The following is a 27542-nucleotide window of genomic DNA, read 5'->3' on the forward strand; positions in this document are numbered from 1 at the left end:
AGTTGAAAACTCATGGAAGGTAAGACTTGTACTTTAAATGCTGAGTCACTCCTGGAATACCACAGTACCTTTGCACAGAGTAGATGTTTATCAATTCCAGCCAGGCCCTTTGTAGTTTACATTTGATCATTCTATCCTCTGTTTGAATATTATTGACTTCAGCTTTTACTCACAATACGCTCAATAAAATTCCTTCAGTATAAGTTATTCGTTGTCCAAGGTTCAAACGTAGCCTTTTCTACACTGGAAAATCACCCAACCTAATCATTATGTGAAGCTATTCTACCCTGTACTGCATTTCTGCAGCAGGCATACACCCATGTGTTTCATTTGTAGAGTTTGCCTTCATTGGGGGTTTAGAATTTTAAAGTTGGCTGCTTAGATGATATATTTAAATTTCCCATGACACCTACCTACTGTCTCCTTTTCAGAGCCTCAGTTTTAGGAAGACTCGTAAAATCAGTCTTCCAGATATAACTCTGGTCGTTGGTGAAATTATGAATCTATGATAATTACCTTGGCCTTCTCCCACCATCCTTACTACCCACTCTTCTTCACACTTGGGACTTATTTGCCAGCCCAAAGTGCTTTCTACCTGCCTGCAACCAGATCTTGGGTGTCTCTACCAAGGTGAAAACTGGAATTTAGGCATCAACATAGAAAGACTTCAAGTGTGTGATGAAGGTCCCTTCCCCTCAGGGATGCTGATTTCATCACAGGACCCTCTAAACATCGGAGTCTTAAAGACCCAGAGGGTTGAAGTTAGAACAATAGGATAACTGAAAAGTAGAGTTTTCTGTAGACGGTGACCCTGTTCTGTGCCCGCACCATCGATTGTATGGCTGTTTACATCATCTGCATGAAAATATTTTAACTTTGTGTTAACAAACCATAGTGACTTATAATTGTATGACTATTCAACTTTATTAAAAACATTCTAGAAACATTTCACAAAAGTGGGTTTATTTCCATATAATGCTTATTACAGTTTTCTTGCTTCAGTTTTATCTAAAGCCAGGCCAATATTTTACTCTAAGTCACTTTATTAGTAATGCATGCTCTTTAGATATGAAGTCCTTTTGGGCAACATGCAATATTCAGTTATCTATTGGCAATGCACTTCTAGGAAAGTTATGACATTTGGTAAGAGTAAACTTCAACCCCATGACCCTATACCGAGGTGGGGTGGGGGAGGGAGAATAGACACAAAACCACAAAAACATTACCAGTCAAGCACATTGTAACTAACATCCATTCACTTTAAAATAGCATTGTATATGGATTCAGGAAGAGTTTCAAAATATTTGTAGATCAAAAGGAAAGGGTCAAAGACTGGCATGAATGTGGAACACATTATTAGCTAAAAGGGCAGCTCTAATTCATTATCTCTGCTTCTAGCTATAGGGGGTAATCAATACAAGATACAAGTAAACACATAGTTCAAAAGCCTTTGTGGAAGTTCAAACTGTAACAGAAATTAAGGGCTCATTACTTCTAAGGGAATTCATTATGTAATATTTGTTAGATGGACATCTCTGTAGTGCATTTTAAATATGATTCAATGTCAAGGTAAACGCATATTCCAATGAGTCTTTGCTTAAAGTAAACCAATTTGGGGTACTGTCATCAGAACTTACGGCACATTCTCATGAGTATCTTTTTGGTGGCAAACTTAATCCTTTGAGAATTGATTTTTGGGGAGGCATAGGCAAAAGTCAAGTGGCACAGCTGCTCTGTGAATATTGATTAAATATGGTAATCAAAGAAGTCACATAATTTTTTTTAAATATAGAGATTTTTTTTATTTTTTGCCTGCGCTTTGCAGCTTGCGGGATCTTAGTTCCGTGACCAAGGGATTGAATCCGGGCCGTGGCAGTGAAAGCGCCGAGTCCTAACCACTGGGCCACCAGGCAATTCCCATATAATTTTTTATTTTTTAAAAAGATTAAGCAATTTTATTATATGTCTCCTAAGTGAAATACCCTTATATTTTGTATACTTAGTTTGGCTGTATATGTTTGGGTTTACAGCTCCTTAAACATGCCATGTCAGTGTGTGTATAGTATACTAGGGTAATTTCTAAGCTGATAGAAAAGTGGGTGATTATATCCGTACTGTATGGACCTACACTCACTGCAGGCCAAAGTCAACAAAGCTCTGCTGTAATGTAAGAGATGCAAAGGAAAAGAGTCAATCTGATAATCCAGATCTGGCAAGCCCAATTCTGGATCACAGGAAAATTCTATTTCCAAAAATATAAGCCATTAGAAGTCAAGATTTAATTATAGCATTATCCTTATAAAAAAAGGAGTCGTCAATTATTTCTGAGAATTGTGAATACTTCTGCTATCTTAAAGCTATCTGGAATTACTAAAAAATATCTATACTTTATCCATGAATATTGACCCACTGGATCAAAGTGTTACTTCCCAGTCTAGACTTTACAAATATTTCTGGTACCTTGATCCAGGCAAGTGCCCCCTATTCTTTCCTTGGCCCCATCATAATCACTGCATCCTGTTCTCTGAAACGTTGTAAAGAATGAGGAACCCAGGGCTTCCCTGGTGGCGCAGTGGTTGAGAGTCCGCCTGCCGATGCAGGGGACACGGGTTCGTGCCCCTGTCCGGGAAGATCCCACATGCCGCGGAGCGGCTGGGCCCGTGAGCCATGGCCGCTGAGCCTGCGCGTCCGGAGCCTGTGCTCCGCAACGGGAGAGGCCACGGCAGTGAGAGGCCCGCGTACCGCCAAAAAATAATAATAATAAATAAAAGAATGAGGAACCCAGACCCTCAGGGGTTCCTGAATGTTGCTATTAGAGCCGCCAATACTCTTTGCAAATGACTTCTCTGATGGGAACAATTATTTCCAACCTGTATCAAGAAGGGAACTCTCTTTTAGGTGCCTAGGAAAGAGTGATAAAGGTTGCCGGGTATATTAGTCAAGGTCACTTGGGAAGACTGTTTTGTGGTTTCTTCTTCTGAGCTCCTGAGTCATCCCACATTACTGATGTACCTGTAGTATGATTAGCAATGCAACCAATAAAAAAAATTTTTTTAATACAACATGTAGAACCATCAAATCTAAAGTCCCTCATCATGACAATACCAGCTCAGCTATAAGTCTTCCCCAAAGTGGAGCTGGTCTATTCATACTTTTACTTAGTTTCAAAGAGCAGGAAGCCTGCAAAGGTGGAGAAGCGCTGGTGGTCCCCGTGAAGAGCGCCATTGCCCATTCTCAGCCAAACCTCATCCCCTTTGGCCAGTTTCAGCACTGCATGGTTGCTGGATGTATCTGATTTCCCCTTTGTTTCATAACTAGAAAGAAAAAAAGGCACCAACTACTTAGTCTTTGCAGTAAACAGCCAGCTCTTTACCAAAATCCGTCCTCCCTTCTCTTCCGGAGTCTCATACAATTACATATAGTCCTGGGATTAAATTCTCTAAATGCCATGTGAACAGAAATGACATGTGCCACTTATATATAGGATTCACCAATACAGCTCTCACAAACAGCCCCCCTGCTCCTTCCTCATTATGACTGTGTGGAATGCTAATGACAATGACCAGCGTGACCTTGGAAGCCATCTGTTGAAGCCCGAGTGTTTGAAGAAAAGGAATTTCTATCATGTTCAAGCCCTTGGACCAATGTTATAGCAGTTCAGTCCACCTTAACTAATTTAGAATTTGGTTCTAAAGAAGGGTGCTGCCGTATTGCACTAAAACATGTTTCATCGGCTCGTGGTCAGGCAGAGAGCGGTGAGGAAACAGATATCGTGGGCTTGAAAGCTGGAGATCCCTGTCATGCTAGAGCAAAACGTTTAGGAAAACCTGATGACTTGGAATAGAACGCCTGATGCATAAAAGTGTCCACAAGCTTGTTGTTCTTTCCTCCTTCTGACTGTGGCAATGACAATGATGTGAGAATTTGGGAGTCAGTTTTATAGATGGCAGAAATGCTTTCACCAGCCCACATCCCTCAGAAACCTGGTGGAGCAACCCTCCTTCCAAACTCCACACAATTCCCTCCTCCACCCTTTCCACCCCATCCTTCCCCAACCTGAAACCAGGCAAGAAAAATTGAGTTCTAGTGTGTTCGAGCCACAATATTCTGGATCTCTTTGTTGCAGCATTTCACCTACCTAACTCATCTTTTTCTCTTTTGGCTTTTCAAAGCCTCTTACTAGAGGCCAGGGTCCAAAAGAAAAAAATATGGCAATCCCCACAAGTCATCAAAAATAACCGAGAAAAGATAACAACCACGAAGTTTTTCACAGTTTCACAATACCCATTTATTTAATTATGGGAAAGGTGTTGGCCTCTCTTCCCTACATCTTAAGCTTATATCAGAGCAAATTGCAATATTTCTTTTTTAAATGAACTTTTTTCCAAGATGCCTAAGGGCCAGGTTGCTAAGGTAAACATCAGAGCCACAACACTGCCTAAAGAAGGAAACCAACTCGCAACCCTTGAACCGCCAGCTCCAGGGATGATAGAGAAGGCCATCAAAAGGGCTAAACTCTAGGCAAAGGGGGCGGAGAGTAGGAAAGGAGAAGAAAAGGCTGAGAGGGAAGGAAAGAAAGAATGAGTTGAGAAAAGAATACAAATGACTAGTTATGGGGAGTGTTGCTAGTAATTAGTTCAAGACCTCTTATCAACCTGCTTATGATCAAGTTTATCGATTCACTGCTTCCCAAACAGTAAAGATAATCTGGCCATATATTGTACATGGGAGGTCTCAACGACAACAAGGTTTATGCCAGTCTCTGCTGATTCCTATGTACCCGCTGGCACTGGCCATCCTTTGAGCGAACAATGGCAGCATGGATACCTATGATAGAAAAGGCCACTCACCTGTACATGCTGAAGACCGTGTTGCCATTGTGCATGAGGTACACATACACTTCCTCAACGTCCTCATGCTTCATCATGCTGAAGGTGAAGAAATACACACCTGAAAGAGGCCGATATTTATCCACATTTATATTAACTATTGTACATTGAGGACTGGGAGATAGCGGGGAGATATGTCCCATGACGTCACACTTCTTTTGTTGCTATTCTACATGGTATGTAGGTTCTTCTTGGCCTTTATTTCTGTGAGTGTCCCTTTACCTGCTCTCACCTTCAAACTGCTTTACATATTACTGAGACTTTCTCAGTGCGTAGACCATGTTTCCCTAACAAGAATACAAAGTCTTTAAAGGCAGGATTTGGCTGTATCTCATGGCCTCTCCTTGCCCCTAACAAAGCGCAAAGTATATAAACCCATCCCTAGGTTTAGATTAACCATCATTCACACCTTCCTCAGGACACATATGGACAAAGTAGAGAGGCCTGCATGGAGGCACCCGTGGTCTTCTGTGGCCTAACAAAATGACCCAACAGCTTCCCTGGTGGCGCAGTGGTTGGGGGTCCGCCTGCCGATGGGGGGGACGCGGGTTCGTGCCCCAGTCCGGGAGAATCCCGCGTGCCGCGGAGCAGCTGGGCCCGTGGGCCGTGGCCGCTGGGCCTGCACGTCCGGAGCCTGTGCTCCACGCGGGAGAGGCCACAACAGTGAGAGGCCCGCGTACCACAAAAAAAAAAAAAAAAAATGACCCAAGTGCAACATTGTCATTAGCCAAAGATAAGAAAGTACTGTAGCACAGTGAAATGTTCATCAGTTCTAACAGCTCCAGCAATTTCTCATGTTATTCATTGTAAGTAGGTGAAATTATGTACAATAAATAGATTCAACTTTGACTCAGCAGCATGACCTTGCTACTAAAAATATGAATCCTTTTCATTAAAATAACACCAACATATTTTAAAATATGTTAGTTTTCTTGTAAGAGTCTAGGGCTCCTAATTGAAAGTAACTTAATATACCTGATACACTTTAAATGCCAGTGTAGAAAATACCTTCACTGAAAGATTAAGAAGAATCCAACAGTAGAGAGATGAGCGAAAAGGAAAATCTTCCTAACTCTAAACGATCTTGGTTTTGAGAGTGCATTTGGGAAAGATGAATGAATATAAATCATCAACCTCTTATTGATTTCCATGCTACATTTTTAAACTAATGGCCTTGTCTTAATCCATTTGAGCTGCTATAACAAAATACAACAGACTGAGTAGCTCATAAATAACAAAAATTTATTTCTCACAGCTCTGGAGACTGGAATTCCAAGACCCGGTGAGGGCCCTCTTCCAGGTCACAGACTTCTAGTTGTGTCCTCACATGGCAGAATGGGCTAGGGAGCTCTGTGGGACCTCTTCTATGAGGGCAGTAATCCCATTCATGGGAGTTCATGTGATCTAATCACCTAATTCCATCACCTTGGGCATCAGGCTTTCAACATGTGAGTTTCAGGGGGACACAGTCAGACCACAGTAGACTTTGTAAAAGAAAAACCCAGAAACATCTAAAAAAAAAGCACCACATAGTTCTATGCTGTTTTCCAAAGATGCAATCAAATAAAATAGAAGCTCTAAGGCTACCATGTTGATCCATCTGCCTCTGAGTCAAGTTGAACCAAATAAAGATGTATGATTGGGCTTCCCTGGTGGCGCAGTGGTTGAGAGTCCGCCTGCCGATGCAGGGGACACGGGTTCGTGTCCCGGTCCGGGAGGATCCCACATGCCGCGGAGCGGCTGGGCCCATGAGCCATGGCCGCTGAGCCTGCGTGTCCGGAGCCTGTGCTCCTCAACGGGAGAGGCCACAACAGTGAGAGGCCCGCGTACCGCAAAAAAAAAAAAAAAAAAAAAAAAGATCTATGATTATGCTTAATTTAGTGCCAGGCTTGCATATTCAATGTGCTGAGAATAAAAGATACGATATAAAAATAAGTCATGTTCATTCATATGCCTAAAGATTGGTCCACAGATGAAAAGTAAAGGCAGATAGAAATTAGAGACTCAAAGAAAGTAATTTATATGTGTGCAGTTTTTCACATTTTACCAAACTTCTTATTACATGCACACACAACAATTTTCAATGCCTCAAGAAGATAAAGTGGGAATCAAAATGACAGAAAAAGGGACTTCCCTGGTGGCACAGTGGTGAAGAATCAACCTGCTAATGCAGGGGACACAGGTTCGAGCCCTGGTCCGGGAAGATCCCACATGCCACAGAGCAACTAAGCCACAACTACTGAAGCCTGCCCGCCTAGAGCCCGTGGTCCGCAAGAAGAGTAGCCACCACAATGAGAAGCCCACATGCCGCAACTAGAGAAAGCCTGTGTACAGCAATGAAGACCCAATGCAGCCAAAAATAAAATAGAATAATAATAATAACAAAATGACAGAAAAAGATATTACTTTTCCTGGAAAAAAATGATGACTATTATAAAAAATAGATGCAGAAGCATTTTAGAAAGACTAAGAAACCAAATGGTGAATAACTGAAATGACTATAGAGTTGGAAATATAATTCAAAAGTGAATCTATATTATATCCACACATGGCTTTGCTCTGCAAGGGAAGGTACTAAAACCAGAGGTAATACATTTGAACTCCGTTTTTCAGGTCTTTGTGCTGCATAATTGTAAAATTCAGCCTTCTCTGTCCCATCACTCTCAGAGTTAAGAAGTATGAAAAGGCCATTTTATAATCTATTGGATGAGGTTTAAACAGTAAAGTGGGAGTCAAATGATGGTTGTTACTGTCTGAATTATGTCCAGCTCAAGAGAATTCTAAAAAACAACTAAATCCTTGAGCTTCAATTATAAAGCCATTGAAAGCAATGGAAGCATTCATTGGGCATATCTACGCACCTATGTAATTTGTGGCACAGACAGTGTTTAACAAAATAGTTATAGGAAAATTAAAACATAAGCCTTCAGAGCAGAAAATCACATAAGAAGATTTAAAGCTGATTGAAGCATGATGAAAGATTGCTTCTATCACTTCGTATGTCAGTTCATTTCTGACTTCAGGTGGGTAGAAAAATAAATCAAGGCACACATTAAAAGCATTTGTGACAGGACTTCCCTGGTGGCACAGTGGTTAAGAATCTGCCTGCCAATGCAGGGGACACGGATTTGAGCCCTGGTCTGGGAAGATCCCACATGACGCGGAGCAGCTAAGCCCATGTGCCACAACTACTGAGCCTGCGCTCTAGAGCCCACAAGCCACAACTACTGAGCCCACGTGCCACAGCCACTGAAACCTGCACACCTAGAGCCCGTGAGCAAAGAGAAGCCACCTCAATGAGAAGCCCGTGCACTGCAATGAACAGTAGTCCCCGCTCGCCGCAACTAGAGAAAGCCCACACGCAGCAACGAAGACCCAACACAACGAATAAATTTGAAAAAAAGAAAGCATTTGTGACAAATGTAACATGGCCACTGCACCCATCCGAATTTTCTTTTTTTTCCTTCTCAATACCATATACAGAGACAAGGAAAATTGACAACAAACACCAAAAAAGTATCCATTCTCTGCAAAACTAGGAGACTGAAAAAAAAATCAATAAACTTAACATATCAGTTAAGTCCTGTCACATGTCACTGACCGCAGGCAGAGTCACGGGGAGTCAACATGGAGCGCAAGGAGTTTTGAGGAAGCCAAGTGGCAGCAGATCTCAAACAGTGCCCAGAAAAATGCACTCCCTGATGCAGAAGGGCCACTCTGAAATATAGATGCTGAAAAGAAGCTCCTGTGAGCAGGGCTGAGATAAAGCAAAAGTTATGTTTGGGGAGAAGGTTGCTAGATAAAGTACAGAAGGTGTGGAAAGCCATCCTGCGGTGGCAGATCTCAGAATCTACCAGCAAATATAAGTCTCCTAAAGGCGAAGGAACCGGCCAGTGCAAGGCTGGTTTTAGAAGTTTTCCTAGACCCAGTGCAGTCTGGGGAGACAGAGAAGTGTGGCCACACAGGGCGGCTGTAGTTAAAGGAAGTGGCGGGGCTTCCCTGGCGGTGCAGTGGTTAGGACTCTGTGCTTCCACTGCAGGAGCGCAGGTTCGATCCCTGGTAGGGGAAGTAAGATCTGGCAAGCCCTGCGGGGCAGTCAAAAAAGAAGTGTAGAGTGCTCGCTTCGGCAGCACATATACTAAAATTGTAACGATACAGAGACCAGCATGGCCCGTGCGCGAGGATGACATGCAAATTTGTGAAGCATTCCATATTTAAAAAAAAAAGAAAAGGAAGAAAGAAAACAAAGAAATGGGGAGTCCCCTGGCAGCAAGGTAGGAACCACCAAGCCACCAAGCCTGGAAGTGTGCTGGGGTCCCTCCCCTTCCCCAAGAAACTACTGCATAGAGCTGATCTAGGAAAATTCTTCAACCATCGGTTAATTTTAGAAAGTAGAAAAGAACAAAAATTACTCACCAAGAAGAAATTTTATCATGTGGTAGATGAGAAATGTAAGCAAAGATTCCATCATGGGTTTGAAATATATTGATGAAGCAAATCCCTCTATGAAAGAACATTGTAAAACAGAATACAGAAATCCATGGTAGAAATGACCAGACAAGAGGAGGAACTGAAAGCCAGGACATCATGACTAATGTAAAACACAGAAAACATAAAAAAAAAAAAAAAAGGATCACAGAAACAAGATGGAAGAAATTGGAAGAAGCAAAAAGGATAATTAATCCCTAGAAGATGCAATTTTAAGCATATGCAGGATAGAAATGGGAAAAGCAAACAACATGAAATGGAAGTCAAGAGCACCAAAAGATTAGAGAAAATAATGCATACAGAAGACAGACTAAGAAAAGTCAAAAACAAAACAAAGAAAGTATACTTGGAGTTCTTAAAAAGTTAACCAGTGGTGTACTAAGGTGCAGGGGGAGGGAGCCAGGGGGATGCTTGCGAGCCGTCCACCCCACAGGGGAGGAGTATTTTATCTCTGACATGTTTAGAACTGCTGGTCTATGATGCTAATAAAAAAAATCTAGCTAACTTTAATTGGCTTTATTACAGTTTTTAAATATTCTATAGACAATATATCCCGTTTGCCTAATTTCCTAACACAAGTCAGACTGCTCCCAATGCCACCTCACCTTAGTACAACGAGAAGAAAAAACTTTATTTATGTTTTAAAATATAATTCAAAGAAGCTTTCCCAGACAAAAAGAAGGCTTACACACACATACTGAAAGGACACAGCAGGAAAATTTGACCCAGAATGATTAACACTTCTTCTAGAAAACTCACTGGACTTTGAAGATAGAGAAAGAATTCTTTGGGAAGTCAAGCAGAAAGACTGTCACTTATAAGACGAAAAAACTCAGACTTATGTCAGAGTTCTCCAGACCAAATGCCAGAAAACAGGACCAAAAAAAAAAAAAAAAGTAAGCCAAGGTTTTTATTTGCAGCCAAGGTTATAACAGTTTAGAGCATGTAAAGTCTCAGGGAATACTGATGGCATAAGCTTTCTTGAGAAAATTGAAGGATAAAGTTTAGCTAATAAAGAGATGTCTGGGAGACTTTGGCAACATGACTAGTGGTGAACATTGAATATATTTAACTGCAAGGTAAGTCCAAATCATAGGAGGGGTAATGTTGACAAACTAAAATGTAATTGTTTTATACCTTGACAGTGTATAAATGATTCAACCACCAAAAGTTAAAAATTAAGAAAGAGAGAAGGTGGGAGATATAATAAGCTCATTGATTGGCTTATTTGTAATATTTGAGATAGATATATATATATAGAGAGAGAGAGAGAGAGAGAGATAAAACACTATCCAAAAGAAAGCTGGGGAAGCTATAATATACTAAACATAGGAGACTTCAGAAATATTATCAAGGATAAAGAGAAACATTATATAATGACAAAGGGTCAGTTCACCAATAGTCTAAATGTCTTTTAACTCATAAGTGGATCAACAAACTGATACATCCATTCAACGGAATACTACATAGCCAGAAAAAGGGAAACACTATTGATTCATACATAGACATGTGCAAACGTTAAATGAACTTTGCTAAGAGACATATTGTATATATTGTACAATTCCATTTATATGACATTTTGGAATTCTAAGGTTGGAAAACTGATCAGTCATTGTCAGGGGTTGGATTACACAGGGGTTGACTACCAAGGGATGGCACAAGGGAATTTGGGGGATGAAAGAACTGTTCCATTTGATACTATGGTGGTGGAGATATATCTCTATGCACTCGTCAAAACCCATAGAGCTGTACACAACAAAGAATAAATTTTGCTCCTTGCAGAGTTTTAAAAACTCAACTAGAATATGAGAAACTCAAGATGAGATTATGACAAATGAATCTAACTGTATTACAAATGAACGAAGTAACGGAACTGAAGGGCATGGGGGAAAAAGATGATCTAAGGGCTTTTAAAGACAGTGTTTTGACTGGACAGTAAAAATAAAAAAATTGGACACAAACATTACACCCTAGTTGGTAACTTTGTTTCTCATGGCACACGGGTTTGCAATTTTTTAACGACTTTCTTTGTATACTAAGGTTCAACAAATAAGTAAATATATTATAGATTAAGAGAGCCAGGGTTCACATTGTCAAAGAAAGAAGTTACAAATAAATAAAGAGGATGCTAGGATGAACTCAGTGGTGCTGGATTTGAGTCAGATGTATCAGAATGAACTCATGTTTTTTCGTTTGTTTTTTAACACACAATATAGATAGATTGTATCAGAATGAACTCATTTTTTGTTTGTTTTTTAACACAAAACATAGATAGATAGATAGATAGATAGATAGTAGGAAAATAAATACAGATATGTATGCATGCATGATTAGTATACATGTGTATTTCCTAACTCTGTCCATTGACAGGACCCAGAAGCAGTGACCTGCTAATAGCGATGAGTACATTTAGCACCCAAGTTTTGGTTTCTAAATACTAGTCTCCCAAGACTCCTTGGGAAAATGGGTATTTCCAGAGCTAGGACAGGGGAAAATGCAATATGAGCTTGAAGCAGCTTGTGAACTAGAAAGTAAGAAAGTGGTTGGGGACTGAATAATGGCCCCCGTGTATGCCCATGTCCTAAAATCCCCAAGATCCGTGACTGTTACCATATATGGCAAAAGAGATTTTGCAAGGGAGATTAAATTCAAGGTTTTGAGATGGGGAGATTATCCTGGATTATCCAGGTGGGCCCAGGGTAATCACTCTGTCCCTATAAAAGACCAAGGAGGTCAGAATGTGAGAAGACAAAGTGATGTGACAGTGGAAGCAGAGATTGAGGTGATGTGGCCAATAGGCAGGGAATGGTGACAGCCTCTAAAAGTTGGAAGAGGCAAGGCCCTAGAGCTCTCCAGAGGAAACAGCACTGCCCATACCTGGACTTGAGCCCGGTGAGACGGATTTTGAAGTACTGACCTCCAGAACTGTTACAGAATAATTTTGTGTTGTTTTAAGCGTAGTTTGTAGTAATTTGTTACAGCAGCAATAGGAAATGAATACAGAAGTACTCAAGAAAAACTTTTTTAATGTTTTTAAAAAAGGATACGGCCTTCCTTGGGGTGTGGCAAAGGAGAGGGGATTAACTCAGTTATGACACATTTAAACTGTGAGAATAATGGCTTTTCAAGGCAGAGGTAACATGCCCTTAAGCTTTATTTGGTTAGTTTGAATGAGTTAATAATCTAAGTAGCCCACAGTCATCATCATTTTTAAAAATGTCTCTGTCTTTTCATATATATATATATATATATATATGTTTTAACCAGAATCACAAAGAACTCTTAATTCCCTTAGGGTCTTTCTTTCTTTGTTCCCTCCCCCTTCCTTCCCTCCCTCCCTCCCTCCCCCACTTCCTTCCTTCTTTCTTTTGGTTGCTTAATTGATTAATCCAGTCATTTATTTTTACCTCTCACCTGATACTGGGGCCCCAAATCTACCGGTCATGACATCGAAGAAATTTCCGATGTTGGTTTCCACACTGCTGAAGATAATCCCACTGTTCTGATTGCTGAAGTGAGTTGCCAGAGAAGCCATGAACGCAATCTAAGCAAAGCGTTGGTGGTTAATTAAAAGGCAATTTATCTTAGAGAAATAAGGTTTTGATACAAGTAAGTTTATTTCACCAATATTTGTAACAGCAAGATTGGAAATAATTTAAACATTAATCTATAGAGAAAAATTAAATCATGGTGATTTCTAACATTTTTATGCTATGCATCATTAAAAGTATATATCAACAGTTCTGAGCATGTGTTTCAATGAACGTTAGACTTTAAAGTGCTTTCTGAGAGATTAAAATTCTATTATCAAATAATACTGGAAAATTTGGATGAAATCTTCTACAAATAGCTATTAAATGTCCATTAGCATATACTAAAGGATGCGAAAAGTCCTGCAGCCAACTTTTTAACTTTGTTTGCTCTGTGTTATTTTCTCCAAAAAGACACCTGTGATATTATGATTTATAATAAATATATATTTAGTATTCGCCCCCAGTTCTGGCAGAGAAAATCCTCAGAATTTCCTAAGTGTTGAGGGCAATCAAGGTGTCTTTTGTTATGTTAATGAGGTAACTTTGGAAAAACCCCTCGGGAGGGTCTGATTGCCTGTGGAGCCCACCACGTGATTAGAGAGCTTTGAACTCTGAGTCCTCCCACATCCCCCCATTCCCAGCCCCTGCCCCCAAACCTCCGCAGAGGAGAGATAGGGGCTGGACAGAGAATCAGACACCAATGGCAAGTGATTTAATTACTCTTGCCTAAGTAATGAAGCCTCCATAAAAAACCAAAGGACGGGGCTTCCCTGGTGGCGCAGTGGTTGAGAGTCCACCGGCCGATGCAGGGGACACGGGTTCGTGCCCCGGTCCGGGAAAACCCCACGTGCCGCGGAGTTGCTGGGCCCATGAGCCATAGCCGCTGAGCCTGTGCTCCGCGATGGGAGAGGCCGCGGCAGTGAGAGGCCCGCGTACCGCGGGGAAAAAAAAAAAAAAAAAACCCAAAGGACAAGTTTTGGAGAGTTTCCCAGTTGGTGAACGCATGGAGATTTGGAGAGAGTGGCGCTCTTAGATAGGGAGTGGAAACTCAGACCCCTTTCCCAACACCTTGCCCTATGCATCTCTTCCATCTGGTTGTTCTTCAGTTACATCCTTTTATAATATATTGGTGAGCAAGTAAGTAAAATGTTTCTCTGAGTGCTTCTGTGAGCCGCTTTAGTAAATTAATCAAACCCAAGGTGGGGGGGGGGGGTCATTGGAAGACAGAAGCACAGGTGATAACCTGAACTTGGATTGGCGCCTAAAGTGGGGGAAGGGTGGGGCAGTCTCGAAGGACTGAGCTCTTAAGTGTCAGAAGTGAGCTGAATTGTAGGACATCCAGCTGGTATCCGAGAATTGCTTGGTGATATGGGAATAGCCCACACCCGGAAATTGTACCACCATTGGAGAGTCACATTTGAAAGTCAATGCCAGGGCTTCCCTGGTGGCGCAGTGGTTGGGAGTCCGCCTGCCAATGCAGGGGACACGGGTTCGTGCCCCGGTCCGGGAGGATCCCACATGCCGCAGAGCGGCTGGGCCCGTGAGCCATGGCCGCTGAGCCTGCGCGTCCGGAGCCTGTGCTCCGCAACGGGAGAGGCCACAACAGTGAGAGGCCCACGTACAGCAAAAAAATAAAAAAAAAATAAAAAAAAAAAATTTAAAAAAAAAAAAAAAAGAAAGTCAATGCCAGTCCCCTGTCCAAATGACTCATTGAAACTGAGTGTGAATTAGATCAATAAATTCTTTAACTTGCTGGGATTATCCATCTTGAATGAATGGAAGTTTTAAGGGAGAGGGGTGAGAGAAGAGAGAGCAAATAATTTGAAGTTCTGGAAGACTTGGAGTGTGGACAGGGAGGCAGGCCTGGGAGAATCAACACAGAAAGGATTGGGGCAGTCAGAGGACAGTGTGAGGGCACTGGACACAGAAGGATGAAGAAGGGGTGACACCAGAGGACGAGATTTAGAAATGGGGATGAAGGGGCTGGAAGTCACCCTCCGTTACAATCTGCCCAGGACCAATCTTGTCTCCACTTTAATGCCTCCTTCAAAACATGTGAAAGTAGTTCTCCCTAATGACCATAACGTGTTTTTAGGGTTAAAAAGCTGATGGAGCAAATGTAATAATTGCCCAGGTGTTCTCCATTAAACTGGCTACTACAAGGCCCCTTAACTAGCATATAACCATTCCCAGGTTTGGGTTAGTTTCTAGCTTTGAGAACCATCCATCTTATTAGGTACCTATGACCTGGGCGATGGCGTCTGTCTCCTTTTCTTTGTAAATTTACACTGGCACACAGACCGCAGGTTGCTAAAATTATTAAGCAGCAGTCATTAAAAAGTTACGAAAAAAAAGACGTTACGAAACCAAAGAAGCAGGTTGAGTAACACACAGGATCTCTTAGCTTACCCTTAAAATAACTTGATTCCCCCCAAAATGATGGAATTCATCCAAGGTCAAACAGCTACCACATGTGCCCAAATAAAGGGTAAAGTTTTCCCCCACTGATATTTCAGATAGAGTGGCTGTACCTTATAGTTCTTTGAAAGTTTCTCGTGTTATAGTATTGTCCATGAAAATATTAATCAGTAATCAAAGACAGAAATTGGAAAATTTTATCAGAGCCAACCTGAGGATTATAACCCAGGGGACAGTCTTTCAGAAAGCTCTGAGGACCGTTCTGAAGAGGTGTGGGGATAGGGGGAGAAACCAGTATCTATGTGATTTGGGTGAAGGGGTCCATGAAATCAAGCACACATCTTGGTAGAAGGTTACTGCTCTTCACAAGGAACAGATATCTTAGTTAATGGTTTCAGGGCTTTTCTAAGTAATGGTAAGATGCAAGAAACTGGGTTCATAAATTTCTCTCCTGAAAAGATCTAACTGTCTGAGGGCCAGTGCTGTCAGTTTTCCCAGAGCACAAGATGCCTCATCCTGATCTCCGCCCTGAATTCCTTTCACAGTGTATTGTAGGTCAGCGACTGCAGTGGTAATGACTTGGTTCTTATAGAACTGGATGGTGGGCAACATTCTTTATTTTACAATCCTCTCCCTTCTGTTCTTAATTTCAACCAAGGTTTGGGAGGCATTTTGTGACCAATTGTCCCACTGCACTAGGAATGCTCATTCCCAGGTCAGGAGAGGATTTCCTTGACGGGACACTTCATATGCTATTACTGGACCAGACCCAGTTAACAGCAGCCAAAAGCCTGTGGACCACCTGTCTTACTAGTCTGTTACGGTCCAGGAAATGGCTCCCTTTTGTTGCTTCTTCCCATATCCCGAGTTACACTATTACAATCATTGATCTTACAGGACTATATATTTGGTCAATTGTTTCAAGTCCCCTAGTCATCATTATTTTTATTGGAAGCTCAGTCACACACTGGTAATGAAAGAAAAAATAATCTTAAAATAGGCAGAACACAAGTAATATAGCTAGTAACATTAATAAGGTTGTAAGTAAGTAATGTTATCTTCTAAGGAGTTACATGTCTGGCGTCAAAAGAAGAGAAATTAATCTTTATGGTGGAGCAGTTATTTCTACCATTGGGGAGGTCTGGTTAATACATAATGCAGATGCACAATGCACACTAGAGGGGAGGGAGGAGGCCAAAATGGGCAGAGAAAAAATTATGTTTCAATTTTTCTTGTCTTGCCTTAAAATATGAATTTGATTCCATCAGTATGTTCTCTCAGTTACTTAATTTTAATCACTAGTTGCTGTTTCAGGAACACATACCAGCTAGAAACAAGCAATAAAAAAATGCTAGTTTTCGATGTTGATAGGAGTCCCTTGGAAGAATCCATCTTAAAAATATTAGCCAAATAAATAAATAAATAACCCAGACTTAGTAATTTTCTTGGTGTGACCTAACCTCACATTTGCAAGTTTTAGGTGTTACTGACAACAAGAATTTTGAAGATTACTTAAAAGAGAAATAAAGAACAGATAAATGGGGGACTTTCCTGGTGGCTCAGTGGTTAAGAATCTGCATGCCAGTGCAGGGGACACGGCTTCAATCCCTGGTCCGGGAAGATCCCACATGCCACAGGGCAACAAAGCCCATGCGCCACAACTGCTGAGCCTGTGCTCTAGAGCTTGAGAGCCACGACTACTGAAGCCCGTGCACCTAGAGCCTGTGCTCCACAACAAGAGAAGCCTGCGCAGCACAGCAAAGAGTAGCCCCTGCTCTCTGCAACTAGAGAAAGCCCACGCACAGCAATGAAGACCAAACGCAGCCAAAAATAAATAAATAAATTTATATATAAAAAAAGAACAGATTAATGGGTAGTGGGCTTGAGATAAAATGTCCAATGATAGCCTCATAAATGAATTAAAAAAACCTTAAGCTGAAATGAATATGGTCTCATGACTCAAAATAAAATGCCTCCAGTAATAAAGATACTGATGAGAAAACCTTTAATAAAAATTAATGCCACGAAATCTGATCTGATAGAATTACTTGTATATTAATATCCATATATGTAATTTAAATATGCAAATGTAACAAAATTGATAAATAAATGAATGGTCAAATATCTACTTAATAATATTTTATGCATCTAAAAGTTTACATATTCGAGTGGCCAAAAACCTTGTTATTGAACATGTCTCCTCATTTGGAAAATGGAGATTAGCTGATGTTCAGGGTTGCTTTGTAATTTGGTCCAATGAGGGTGTTGAATTTCACCCTTCGTACATTTCTCCCTAAGAATGATTTCAAAGCACTTTGACAGCATAGGTCTTCTGCAAACACCCTGTGGTGGAGATGAACAAATTGAGACAGGTTTACTCAACACTGAGGATGAAGAAGCACTTAAGCCTTCTGATTCCTGGACCCTGAGTGAGGGTCATCTGGAGATGCACTAAGACGATTTACCTGCAGTTCTGGTGGGATCCCCGGGTAGCCCTTCTCTCCTTTGGGGCCGTGCTGCCCACGCTCCCCTCGTGGCCCCAGATCACCTTTGTCTCCTTTCTCTCCTTTGGCCCCTTCGTGGCCAGTGGCTCCGTTATTGCCATTGTTTCCATGGTTTCCTTAAACAACCAGACATCATCACATGAGAAAGCCCAGTCACTCATCCTCACCATCTATTTTTATACAAATGCAGCTCCTTTCTTCAAAAATGACAAACTTAATTGTAAAAGGGGACCATCTGAAACCAGCTCAAACACAGCCATGGTGACATCATCAGATGGGATCGCTTTTAAATGGGACACTGAAAACAGCCTTAGATACTCTTAAGGCTCCAGGCTCCAAAGCCTGTTTTACCTATAAAGCAAGACTTGGATGAAAAATTGCATAGAGACATTATAAAGCATCCTTTATAAGAGCAAAGATTTGAAACCACCTAAATGTCCATCAATACTGAAAGGGCTAAATTAAAAAATGGTACATCCCAGTAAATGACGTTATATAGTCACAAAAAAAGAACGCTGAAGAAAAATATTTAATAGCATGATCTTTTTAGATAAAAAAGGTTATGAATCAATCAATAGTGATAGCATGATACTATGTATATGTGTATATATATGTATATAATATAAAATATGTACATGTTTTATCCAAAGGGGAAAAAGACTAGAACAAATTACATAAAAATATTTTGCAGTGGTTTATTTTTTTCTAAGTGGATGAAGCACAAATGATTTTTGTGTCATTCTATACACTTTTCTGCATTTTTGAAATTTTCTACAAAGAACACGAACTACTTTTATAACTGGAGGAAAAGTAAAATCATTGATAAAAAATTTTAACAGTAATCTTGAAAGCAAGACTTGGATCATGATTTCAACTCTTCACTTTACTTTGCTAAGAGATAATTTCTACACCTCTCCCTTTATTTTTATATTTGTTGAATTCCAGGCCCTTTTGTTGTTTATTTTGTGTGCCACCTTTGGTCAGGTTTCATACCGAGCTTGCAATTCTTCCAGATTAATGAACTTTGACTGGGTTTACAAGTTAATGTGCTCATGACAAAACTGTTCCTGATGGGAAGCACGTAGCCAAGGCCAGCCTGTCCTGTGACCTCAGAAGAGTTTAGACGTAAGAAGATTTTAGAGGGATCTGAAAGTCCCCTACCCGTAATCACTGTACGGGCTGCCTGCTGCCCTTGATGTTCAGTGACATAGATTCCAAGCTACTGATCATAAAATCTAACAGAGCACTTTCTTATTCTAAATTTGGTTTCATTTGACAAGCCACTCAAAAGTATTAAGAAAAATTAAACCTTATTTGTTAAATATTAACATCAATGGAGTAACTCAGAGAAGAGCAAGCAGACATTTGCCAAACCCTGAGAAAATGTTCTATATCCCCAGGAATTGACCTGGAGACAAGAAAGTCAGTTAAACCCCCAGATAGATTTGGAGGTCCCGGGACAGAAGGCACCTGGGCTGCCCTTTCCTTGGCTGACCCAGGAGACTAGCAAGTTCCCCAAATGATCCATGTCTGGGGTGCCACTCAGTAGGAGAGATGGCTGAAGAGTGGGTCTAGAGGGACCCAGTGGAGCTCTACAGCATGTCTCGTGCCACCATATGGTGCTGGAGCCCAAAAATGTCCCCATGAGTCCAAGAGAGGCATGAAGGTCAACTGAGAGACAGCTGAGCATGGAAGGGCCTGGGGATTAAGGGAAGAAAAACTCAGCTAGACCTAGAATCAGACAGAAAGATGTGTAGCTCAGTAAAAGAGACTGTGAAGATGACTAAAACCTAGACCAGCAAGCTTTCCTCCGCACTCTCACTTCCCAAATCCCCTGAAGCCTAGATCTGGTGCGCTGTATGGAGCACACGGTGGCAGAAACACTGAAACAAGAGTATAAACCTGTTCAGCTCCAGTGGTTGCAGACTCCACGCTGGGGAAGGGCCTCCTGGCCTGTAAGCTGGGGCCCCAGCATGCCTAATGCCTATGGGATTCTGCAAGCAGCATGGATAATAAATACTATAGTTTACACAGTTCCACCTCATTAACTCAATAAGCCCAGTTCCCCACCCAACTCTCTTTTGGATTTTCCATGCATAAGCTTTGGATCACACACAAGTGATCCCAACTCACTGAGCTTCACCCCTGGCTCCTGTTTTGGCACAGTGTGCAATTAGACTGGAAACAACGCATCTCTCTCATCCTTACCTGGAATGCCAGGGAGGCCAGGAGGTCCAGGGGGGCCTTGGTAGCCTCGAAAGCTGTAGTCTCCATGACAACACTTGCTGCAGTCTGGGGGCAGTCCTCCAGTTTGTGGAGACTTTGAAAAAATACAAAGAGAAGCTTCAGAGCAAGGTACATATGAGTAATTAGAACTTTTGAGCTTCCTCTGGCCACAGCCCCTAGGTAAGCTTAATTCCAAACAGCCTATGACAACATCAGAAAAGAAAGTGTGGGGTGACTTATGTCATCTTATGTCAATGGCAAAAGGAGTCAGGGAGTAGCTAAGGTGAGGTGATGATCAGAAAGGCAAAGGAAACAGGAGAGTCACTAGAAGAACAGCCTCTTTGGAAAGTGGGAGTGGGAGTGGAGGATTGGGGCTGTGTTTCTGGGAAGTATGTTCCTGCTGCTACAGGAAGAGAAAGCTCCCTTTCTCTTCCAACTGCCAGCAGTCTCAGATGTAGCTAGATTGAGTAGATGGCCCTCGAATGATAAAAATTACCAACCTCAAATATAGTTATTAAGTCTATCTATATTCATGATACTGGGTAAAGAGTTCTTAGAAATTCTGAATTATATCACAACACACAAAAATTGCCTTAGAAAATAAAGGAAAGAAAGTATTCATTAGTCCAATAAATTCTTATTAATTATCTACATCCTGAAACAACTTTAACTCCCTTTTTTTAAACTTCCACCTTTAACATGCTGTTCTGTTTCATATTCCACTTGAAAATTTAAAGTGATTAACGCATTATTTGAACCGAGATTTCATGAGTACTTAATGGATATTAAATGTATTCAAATATGACACTGAGTTCAATGCTTCTTTATTCAATGATAAATTTCTAAAAAACGTGTGCTTACTGTCAAGGAGCTAGAGATTTGGCAGAAGTTGAATGGCAAAAGAGTTAGAGTTGCTCATAAAATTTGGAGTCTCTTCTAAATTGGCAACTTTTTTAAAAAAATTATTTATTTATTTATTTACTTTTGGCTGCGTTGGGTCTTCGTTGCTGTGCACGGGCTTTCTCTAGTTGCGGCGAGCGGGGGCTGCTTTTCCTTGCGGTGCACGGGCTTCTTATTGCGATGGCTTCTCTTGTTGTGGAGCACGGGCTCTAGGACTGCGGGCTTCAGTAGTTGTGGCTCACGGGCTTAGTTGCTCCCGTGGCATGTGGGATCTTCCCAGACCAGGGATCGAACCCGTGTCCCCTGCATTGGCAGGTGGATTCTTAACCACTGCGCCACCAGGGAAGTCCCTTAAACTGGCAACTTTTAATGATGGCTTACAAAAGACTCGTGGAAACTTTCCTCGACACCAATTATAATTCAAAAGTTTTTTGAAAATAGCATACTGTTGCTAAGGGATTCACTTTTTAAAAGGAAAGGATGGGGTGAGAGAGGAAGGAAGAGAGAGAGAGAGAGAGAGAAAGGGAGAAAGGGAGGGAGGAAGAAGTCATTCAAAATTGAAGTTTTCTCTATCATTAGAAATCCAAGCAGAACAATGTATCAAGGCTTCACACAGCTGCACCTCTAGACTTTTATAGCACAGGAAACTCTACTCAATACTCTGTCATGGCCGTGGAAAGGAATCTAAAAAAGAGTAGATATATGTATACGTACAACTGATTCACTTTGCTGTACAGCAGAAACGAACACAACATTGTAAATCAACTATACTCCAATAAAAATTATTTAAACAATTAAATTAAATTAAAACAAACAAACCAAAAAATAAACTTGGGCTTTTTTCCTTACTCTCATTCCTTTTTCCTACAGGTCCCACCTATAGCTATTAAGAAAAAAATGCAGAACAGCATCTGTAGTCCAAGCAATTGCCTGCAATGGCTCAGAGCTCAATCTCAAGTTTTCAGTAGCTAGGATTTGGAGCAATCTCCTAGTCTAGTCTTCTGTCCCCCAGACCCAACCTTGCACAGGTATGGGAGTCTATGAAAACCTTTTATAAAACTGGCAGAGGCAAAGAAAATCAGTGAAAGCAATTGGTCTGAGACAAGGGATTTCAGACACTTGGAAAGTCAGACACCACAGCACCACCCCACCTTCTAATCCAAAGATGCAATCTGAGAAGTAGGTATTCTGTAATTTCCTGGTATGGTTTTGCTAATATGAAATACAGCTGTTTAAGTTCCAAGCGATCCTAAGCTCTGCCAATAAGAAATTTTAGGGAAGGAGAAGGGTGGGGAGGGAGGGAAAGTACTGAAGTGGAACCATTGGTTTAAAAATAGAATTGAAAAACTGAGATGCTAAGAATATCAGAAAAAGAAGTGGACTGGAGCCAGAACTCCCATCATAGGTCTGTGTGACTTTCGTGAAGTCATTTTCCCCCAGGCATCATTTTTCTCGTCCACTAAATTAGAGGATAGGGTAAAGGTGGTCATGAATTTTCTTTCCATCTCTATAATGCAAACAAGGATACTGAAGTCTTTTCCAAAGCCTCAGATGGTGACTTAGAAAGATGTTGTTTTGAAATCTAGTGTCTGGGTATGAGGCGTTAGCGCCAGGAGATGGGGTGCATACCCGACCACTTTGAGAGCATAGCGCTGCCGCCAAAACAGGGAGAGACTTCTGGTCAGTAAGTGGGCCCCTTCCTGAGAACTGTCCTGTGACATTTCACAACATGGTCCTCCCTCTGGCTTGGTCTTTCAGAGTTCAGTCAAATGGAACCATGTTCATGAGCCTTAGAACAAGTTGGACAGGATGTGTTCATTGAGAAGTTTTCTCCCAGGTAAGGGAAAATGACATTCTAGGTAGTTCTCTATATTACCCTCTCAAGTTTATCAACTCCTTTCCCCAAATTAGGTCAAATTTGAACACCAAGTTCATGCAATTGGACAGCATGGGAGGAAGAAAGTCCCTAAGACAAGTTCCATCCATTTTGTAGATGGAGGCCTAGGGGCAGCTACTGAGAATGAAGCTATACTATTGGGAAATGACTTCAGGAAAGACAGTCCACAGCTCCTTCCTTAACTTAAGGAAGAGGGAAGAGAAAGAAGGTGAAGGGAAGTGGAAGAGGGAGAGATAGGTGTCCAGGAAGAGAGGGGAGCTGGATAAAGGCGAACAATAAAGAGCTACAGAGAAGAAAATGTCAGGAAAAGAGAGCGCAGGTCTGCTCAGCCCACCTCTACACATCTCCGCACAAACGCTATGGCCAGAGTCATCTTTCTAGAACACACACTTGATCACCTCACTTCCCTGCTATGCACAAACAAACAAACAAACCTTTGCTGGCAAAATAAGGTCTAAGCTTCTTCACCGGCCAACGGAATCCATCAGGTGGCATTAAAATCACTGATGTCTTCCTCCTATAGCCCAGCTCTCCAGCCACACCCACTACTCAAGCCCCTCTCAAGGCTCTTGCTGTGGCGCATGTTTGTTTATTTTATTTTTTCCGGGGATGCCCACGCTTTCGTCTCATCATTTGAGATCCGACTCAGCGGCCACCACTATTCTGACCCTTTTCCCCCAATAGTCTTTTGTGCCATTACTTTGTTATCACATGGTACTTAATTACCTGTTGATTTATCCCCGCTAGAGCCCTTCAGCATTGTTCAGAGAGAGAAGCTTGGGTGTATTTATCCCCATCCTAAAGCATGACTCACACTAGAAGCACACAGATTAATCGGTAAAGGGATGAATGAGGGAAAAGGAGGATTAAAAGAAAAGAAGCAGTGTGGGAAGTGAGGCAAGAGGGAGGAGCACAGAGCAGTCCTAAATTCAATGCGGGTCTCCGTATCCACTGGCAGAGAGCTGTACTGAACCCTCTAGAATACCAGTGGCTAAATCTCCTCACTATCTCCTGTTGGGGGCTGGTTTGGAAATACTTCAGGAACCCAAGGGAGTTGGAAAGCCCCCCGGCTTAAAAAAAAGAAAACCTAGAAAGTGGCTTCTTTTCCCCCTCATCTGATTTCCACATGCTAGATGCCTAGAGGCACTAGAAGGTGGGGTGGAATAGAAACGTAATTTGGATTTCAGTCAAGAATTGATGACCGATGACAGCCTACATCTGCCTTCTGCTGCCTCTGGGGGCTCACATGCCATGACCAGGAAGGATCCAGCAAAGAGCCCATTTTTTGAAGTAGAAAGTCCAGATCAAGGCTTGGACAAAAGCACAGATATCTTTACCACTGAGAAAAACAATGAGTGGTACTCACTCTTCAGCCAAAAGATTGTCAAATGAAAGAACAATCTGTAAAAGTGGCTTTCAAAAAGCAGGATTGGATTTAGAGGTTATCATTTCTTCCACGGCTCTGCAAAGGAGCAATTTTTTCTTGACCAGGCCCCACAGAATAGTTCGGGCAACTGCATTTGTGGTCAAGTTAGAAGTCCCAGGTTTGTCGCAGATCTACAGATGCTTCTGCCTGTGATCTTGGTCTGATCACACTACCAGTCTCAACGCAAACTTTCAATCTGTGGTCAGAGGGGTTTAGATTTCAGCTGCATGGACTTTGTCATGCCTATTCAACGCATATAAGCAGTCAATTCTTGTAGTAAAACTTATTTGTTCAAAGATCATATAATTCAGGGGGCTTCCCTGGTGGCACAGTGGTTAAGAATCCTCCTGCCAATGCAGAGGACACGGGTTTGAGCCCTAGTCCGGGAAGATCCCACATGTCGCAGAGCAACTAAGCCTGTGTGCCACAACTACTGAGCCTGCGCTCTAGAGCCCAAGCGCGACAACTACTGAGTCCGCGCGCCTAGAGCCGGTGCTCCGCAACAAGAGAAGCCACAGCAATGAGAAGCCTGCGCACTGCAACAAAGAGTAGCCCCTGCTCGCCATAACTAGAGACAGCCCACGCGCAGCAATGAAGACCCAATGCAGACAAAAATAAATAAATAAAATAAATTTTTAAAAATGTTTAATAAAAAAAAACAAAGATCATATAATTCAGAATAACTCTCCTTGCCCCTCATCTGATTTCAACGTGCTTGATACCTAGAAGACAAATCAAAATCTGCTTCTTCCTTATGTTGTACACTTGAAGCTAACATAATGTTATATGTCAATTATACCCCAATTAAAATTTTTTAATTTAAAAAAATAATAAAGACATACTTGAAAACCTGTTTCTTCCTGTTCTTAATGCTTTCGATTAAAATGAGTTTCATCAATTTGCCATTCACTACACTGAAACCTTAACTCACTCCCGTACTACCCTGAAAGAGTTAAAGATGTTTCCTTAGATGCTGTGCTTATACTCAGCATCTTACACAAGTCCTCTGTGATTATCAGGCATTAACTCACACAACAGAATCAAGTCTGCATTTTAAACACAGTGTGCTTTTGTTTTAACTCTGGTCCTTTTTTAAACAGAGTGAACGTAGAGACTTAGCAACCTAGAGGGCTATAAATCCAATTACCAAGCCTGGCATGAAATGTCACAGTAAACTCACAAATCAAGTGAAAAACTCAAAGGGCAGCTTCTCTCTGCTGGGAAGAATTAACGAAGTCCAACTTACGATCTGCAGATGATAATCTCTAATGATCTATCTGCAAAGGTCAGATCTGCAAAGGTCAGCTCTCCTCCTTTCCGCATCAACAGAGCAAGAAAGAAACCAAATCACAGCAGAGCAGGGCTGGCTGTCCCTGTTCCCCTTTCTGATGGGACAGCTGTGGCCTCTCTTTATCTCAGTCCATCAGTGCTACCTCTGCTGATTTTCTAACACAGACCAGCCTCGTCCCCAGTATCCCACAGCAACCCAGAGAGAGAGACCCACAAGCAGCTCAGCCAACTTCTGGAAAGCATCGATCCTAAGAATCATAGCTGGAAAAAGAGCAAAAACAACAAAACTCATTAAGCTTTGACAGTAATCCTTAAAAGAGAATTCCGAGTACCTGGCCCCAGAATGGGGTGATCTGGGCTAGGTCATCTACCTCGGGGTGCGGTAGCTCATCTGGTCTCAGGGGTTTTAGGTCTGTAGAAGTGTTATTATCCACAGTCCCAGTTTTAGGATGGCTCCGCTCTCTCACTTTCTCCCTCTTGGAGCCGCTACGGCCAGTCTGCTGATGGCTTTGCACTATTCTCGCCACCACTTTATTAGCTCTTCCGCTCACCTCCATGTATTCATCTTGACACAGGCAAAAAGGGAGGAAAAGCAAAGCCAGCAGGTGCCAACAGACGAGCTGCCCTCCGAGCATGATTCCCAACAGAGCCACAGAGCCTCCTGGAGAAGACGGCTAGGGCTCCAGCTGCCGTGGTCTCTTCGGGCAAGTGCCAGGGCTGCAGATGAGACTTGCAGCCGGCCAGGCGGTTTTATACTTCGGTATGTAATAAATAAGGCTGCAGGCCAGAGGAAGAGCGGTGCTCCTCCGTGGGCGGAACGGCCCCCATTCATTACTTTCCCACATCACAGGCAAAACGATTTGTGTGACAGCTCCCAGTTGGTGGGTTCATAAATGTCACACCTTGGCACGTTTTTTGTTAAAGCGTGAAGAAAACATGCACAACCAGCTGGAAACAGGCAGCGTGTGTCCAGTGGTTTGCTTTTGCTATTAGACATGGAAAGGCTGTGCCTTTGCAGTCTAAGATGCCGTTTGGAAAAACCTCGTCCCGGACTTGCCAGGAAATTCGGGCTTAACTGCATCAATTCCGTCTGAAATGGCAGTGGGAACGTGTTCAGGGCCATCAGGAGAGCTCTGCACTCTCATTGCACAGCTAATATTTCCCCACTGTAGCCGCCCCTTAAAGGTACTCATTTCTGCCTCTGGCACTGGCAACAGAAGGCAGTTGGGTGACTCCAGAACACTGAGCTGGATTCAGGGGCAGAGTCTCTGGGTTTAACAAAAGCATTTCCCCATCCCAGGTTTCATTTCCTTTTCCCTGGAGTTCCCAAAAGCCAAAATTAGATCAAAGTGGACCAAGTCGCTTTATTGCCAGATGAAGATACGACATCCTGCTTCATATTAAAAGAAGGTTGTCTGTCTCTGGCTCCTCTTCCTTCTCACATATTCTTGTTTAAATTGAAGAAATCGAGGGACTTCCCTGGTGGTGCAGTGGTTAAGAATCCACCTGCCGATGCAGGGGACACGGGTTCGAGCCCTGACCCGGGAAGATCCCACATGCCGCGGAGCAACTAAGCCCGTGCGCCACAACTACTGAAGCCTGCACTCTACAGTCTGTGAGCCACAACTACTGAAGCCCACATGCCACAACTATTGAAGCCCCTGTACCTAGAGCCCGTGCTCCGCAACAAGAGAAGCCACCGAAGTGAGAAGACGGTGCACTGCAACAGAGTAGTCCCTGCTCCCCGCAGCTAGAGAAGGCCCATTGCACAGCAACGAAGACCCAACACAGCCAAAAATAAATCAATAAATTTATATATAAAAAAAGATGAATCAGGTTTTTAAAAACATAAATGAAAAATAAATAAAATTAAAGAATTGGAAAGCATCAAACCAAACAACCTCCCTCAAGTAGATCAGGATGGAGAGAACTATCATTTCCTTTAGGATACTGGCTACATTTTTAAGAATT

The 27542-nt window shown here is 42.0% G+C and overlaps 1 protein-coding gene across 2 annotated transcripts; it reads right to left on the reverse strand.

The window, feature by feature from the left end:
- Positions 1–2909: 2909 nt before the first annotated feature.
- Positions 2910–26268, reverse strand: C1QTNF3 (C1q and TNF related 3). Of its 2 annotated transcripts, none has more exons than XM_079916992.1 (6): positions 26123–26268; positions 20041–20152; positions 17794–17948; positions 12792–12921; positions 4851–4950; positions 2910–3314 (listed from the first exon to the last, which is right to left on the reverse strand). In XM_079916992.1, the coding sequence occupies exons 1-6, from the start codon at positions 26204–26206 to the stop codon at positions 3155–3157; spliced, it is 741 nt and encodes a 246-aa protein (XP_079773118.1). In that variant the 5' UTR covers positions 26207–26268; the 3' UTR covers positions 2910–3154. The 2 variants fall into 2 exon arrangements, with proteins under 2 accessions (XP_079773118.1, XP_079773117.1); XM_079916991.1 differs by having other exon boundaries at positions 25904–26268.
- Between the last annotated feature and the right edge of the window lie 1274 nt (positions 26269–27542).

The sequence above is a fragment of the Stenella coeruleoalba genome, assembly GCF_951394435.1.
Source record: "Stenella coeruleoalba genome assembly, chromosome: 3".
Classification (NCBI taxonomy): domain Eukaryota; kingdom Metazoa; phylum Chordata; class Mammalia; order Artiodactyla; family Delphinidae; genus Stenella; species Stenella coeruleoalba.

Excerpts from the sequence above, each read along its gene's own strand:
- C1QTNF3 (XM_079916991.1), bottom strand. The coding sequence starts at position 26,206 with ATGCTCGGAGGGCAGCTCGTCTGTTGGCACCTGCTGGCTTTGCTTTTC. Across the intron at positions 17,949-20,040 it reads TGGCCTCCCTGGCATTCCAG|GAAACCATGGAAACAATGGC; the intron begins GTAAGGATGAGA and ends TGGTTGTTTAAG. Across the intron at positions 12,922-17,793 it reads GGATCCCACCAGAACTGCAG|ATTGCGTTCATGGCTTCTCT; the intron begins GTAAATCGTCTT and ends CGCTTTGCTTAG.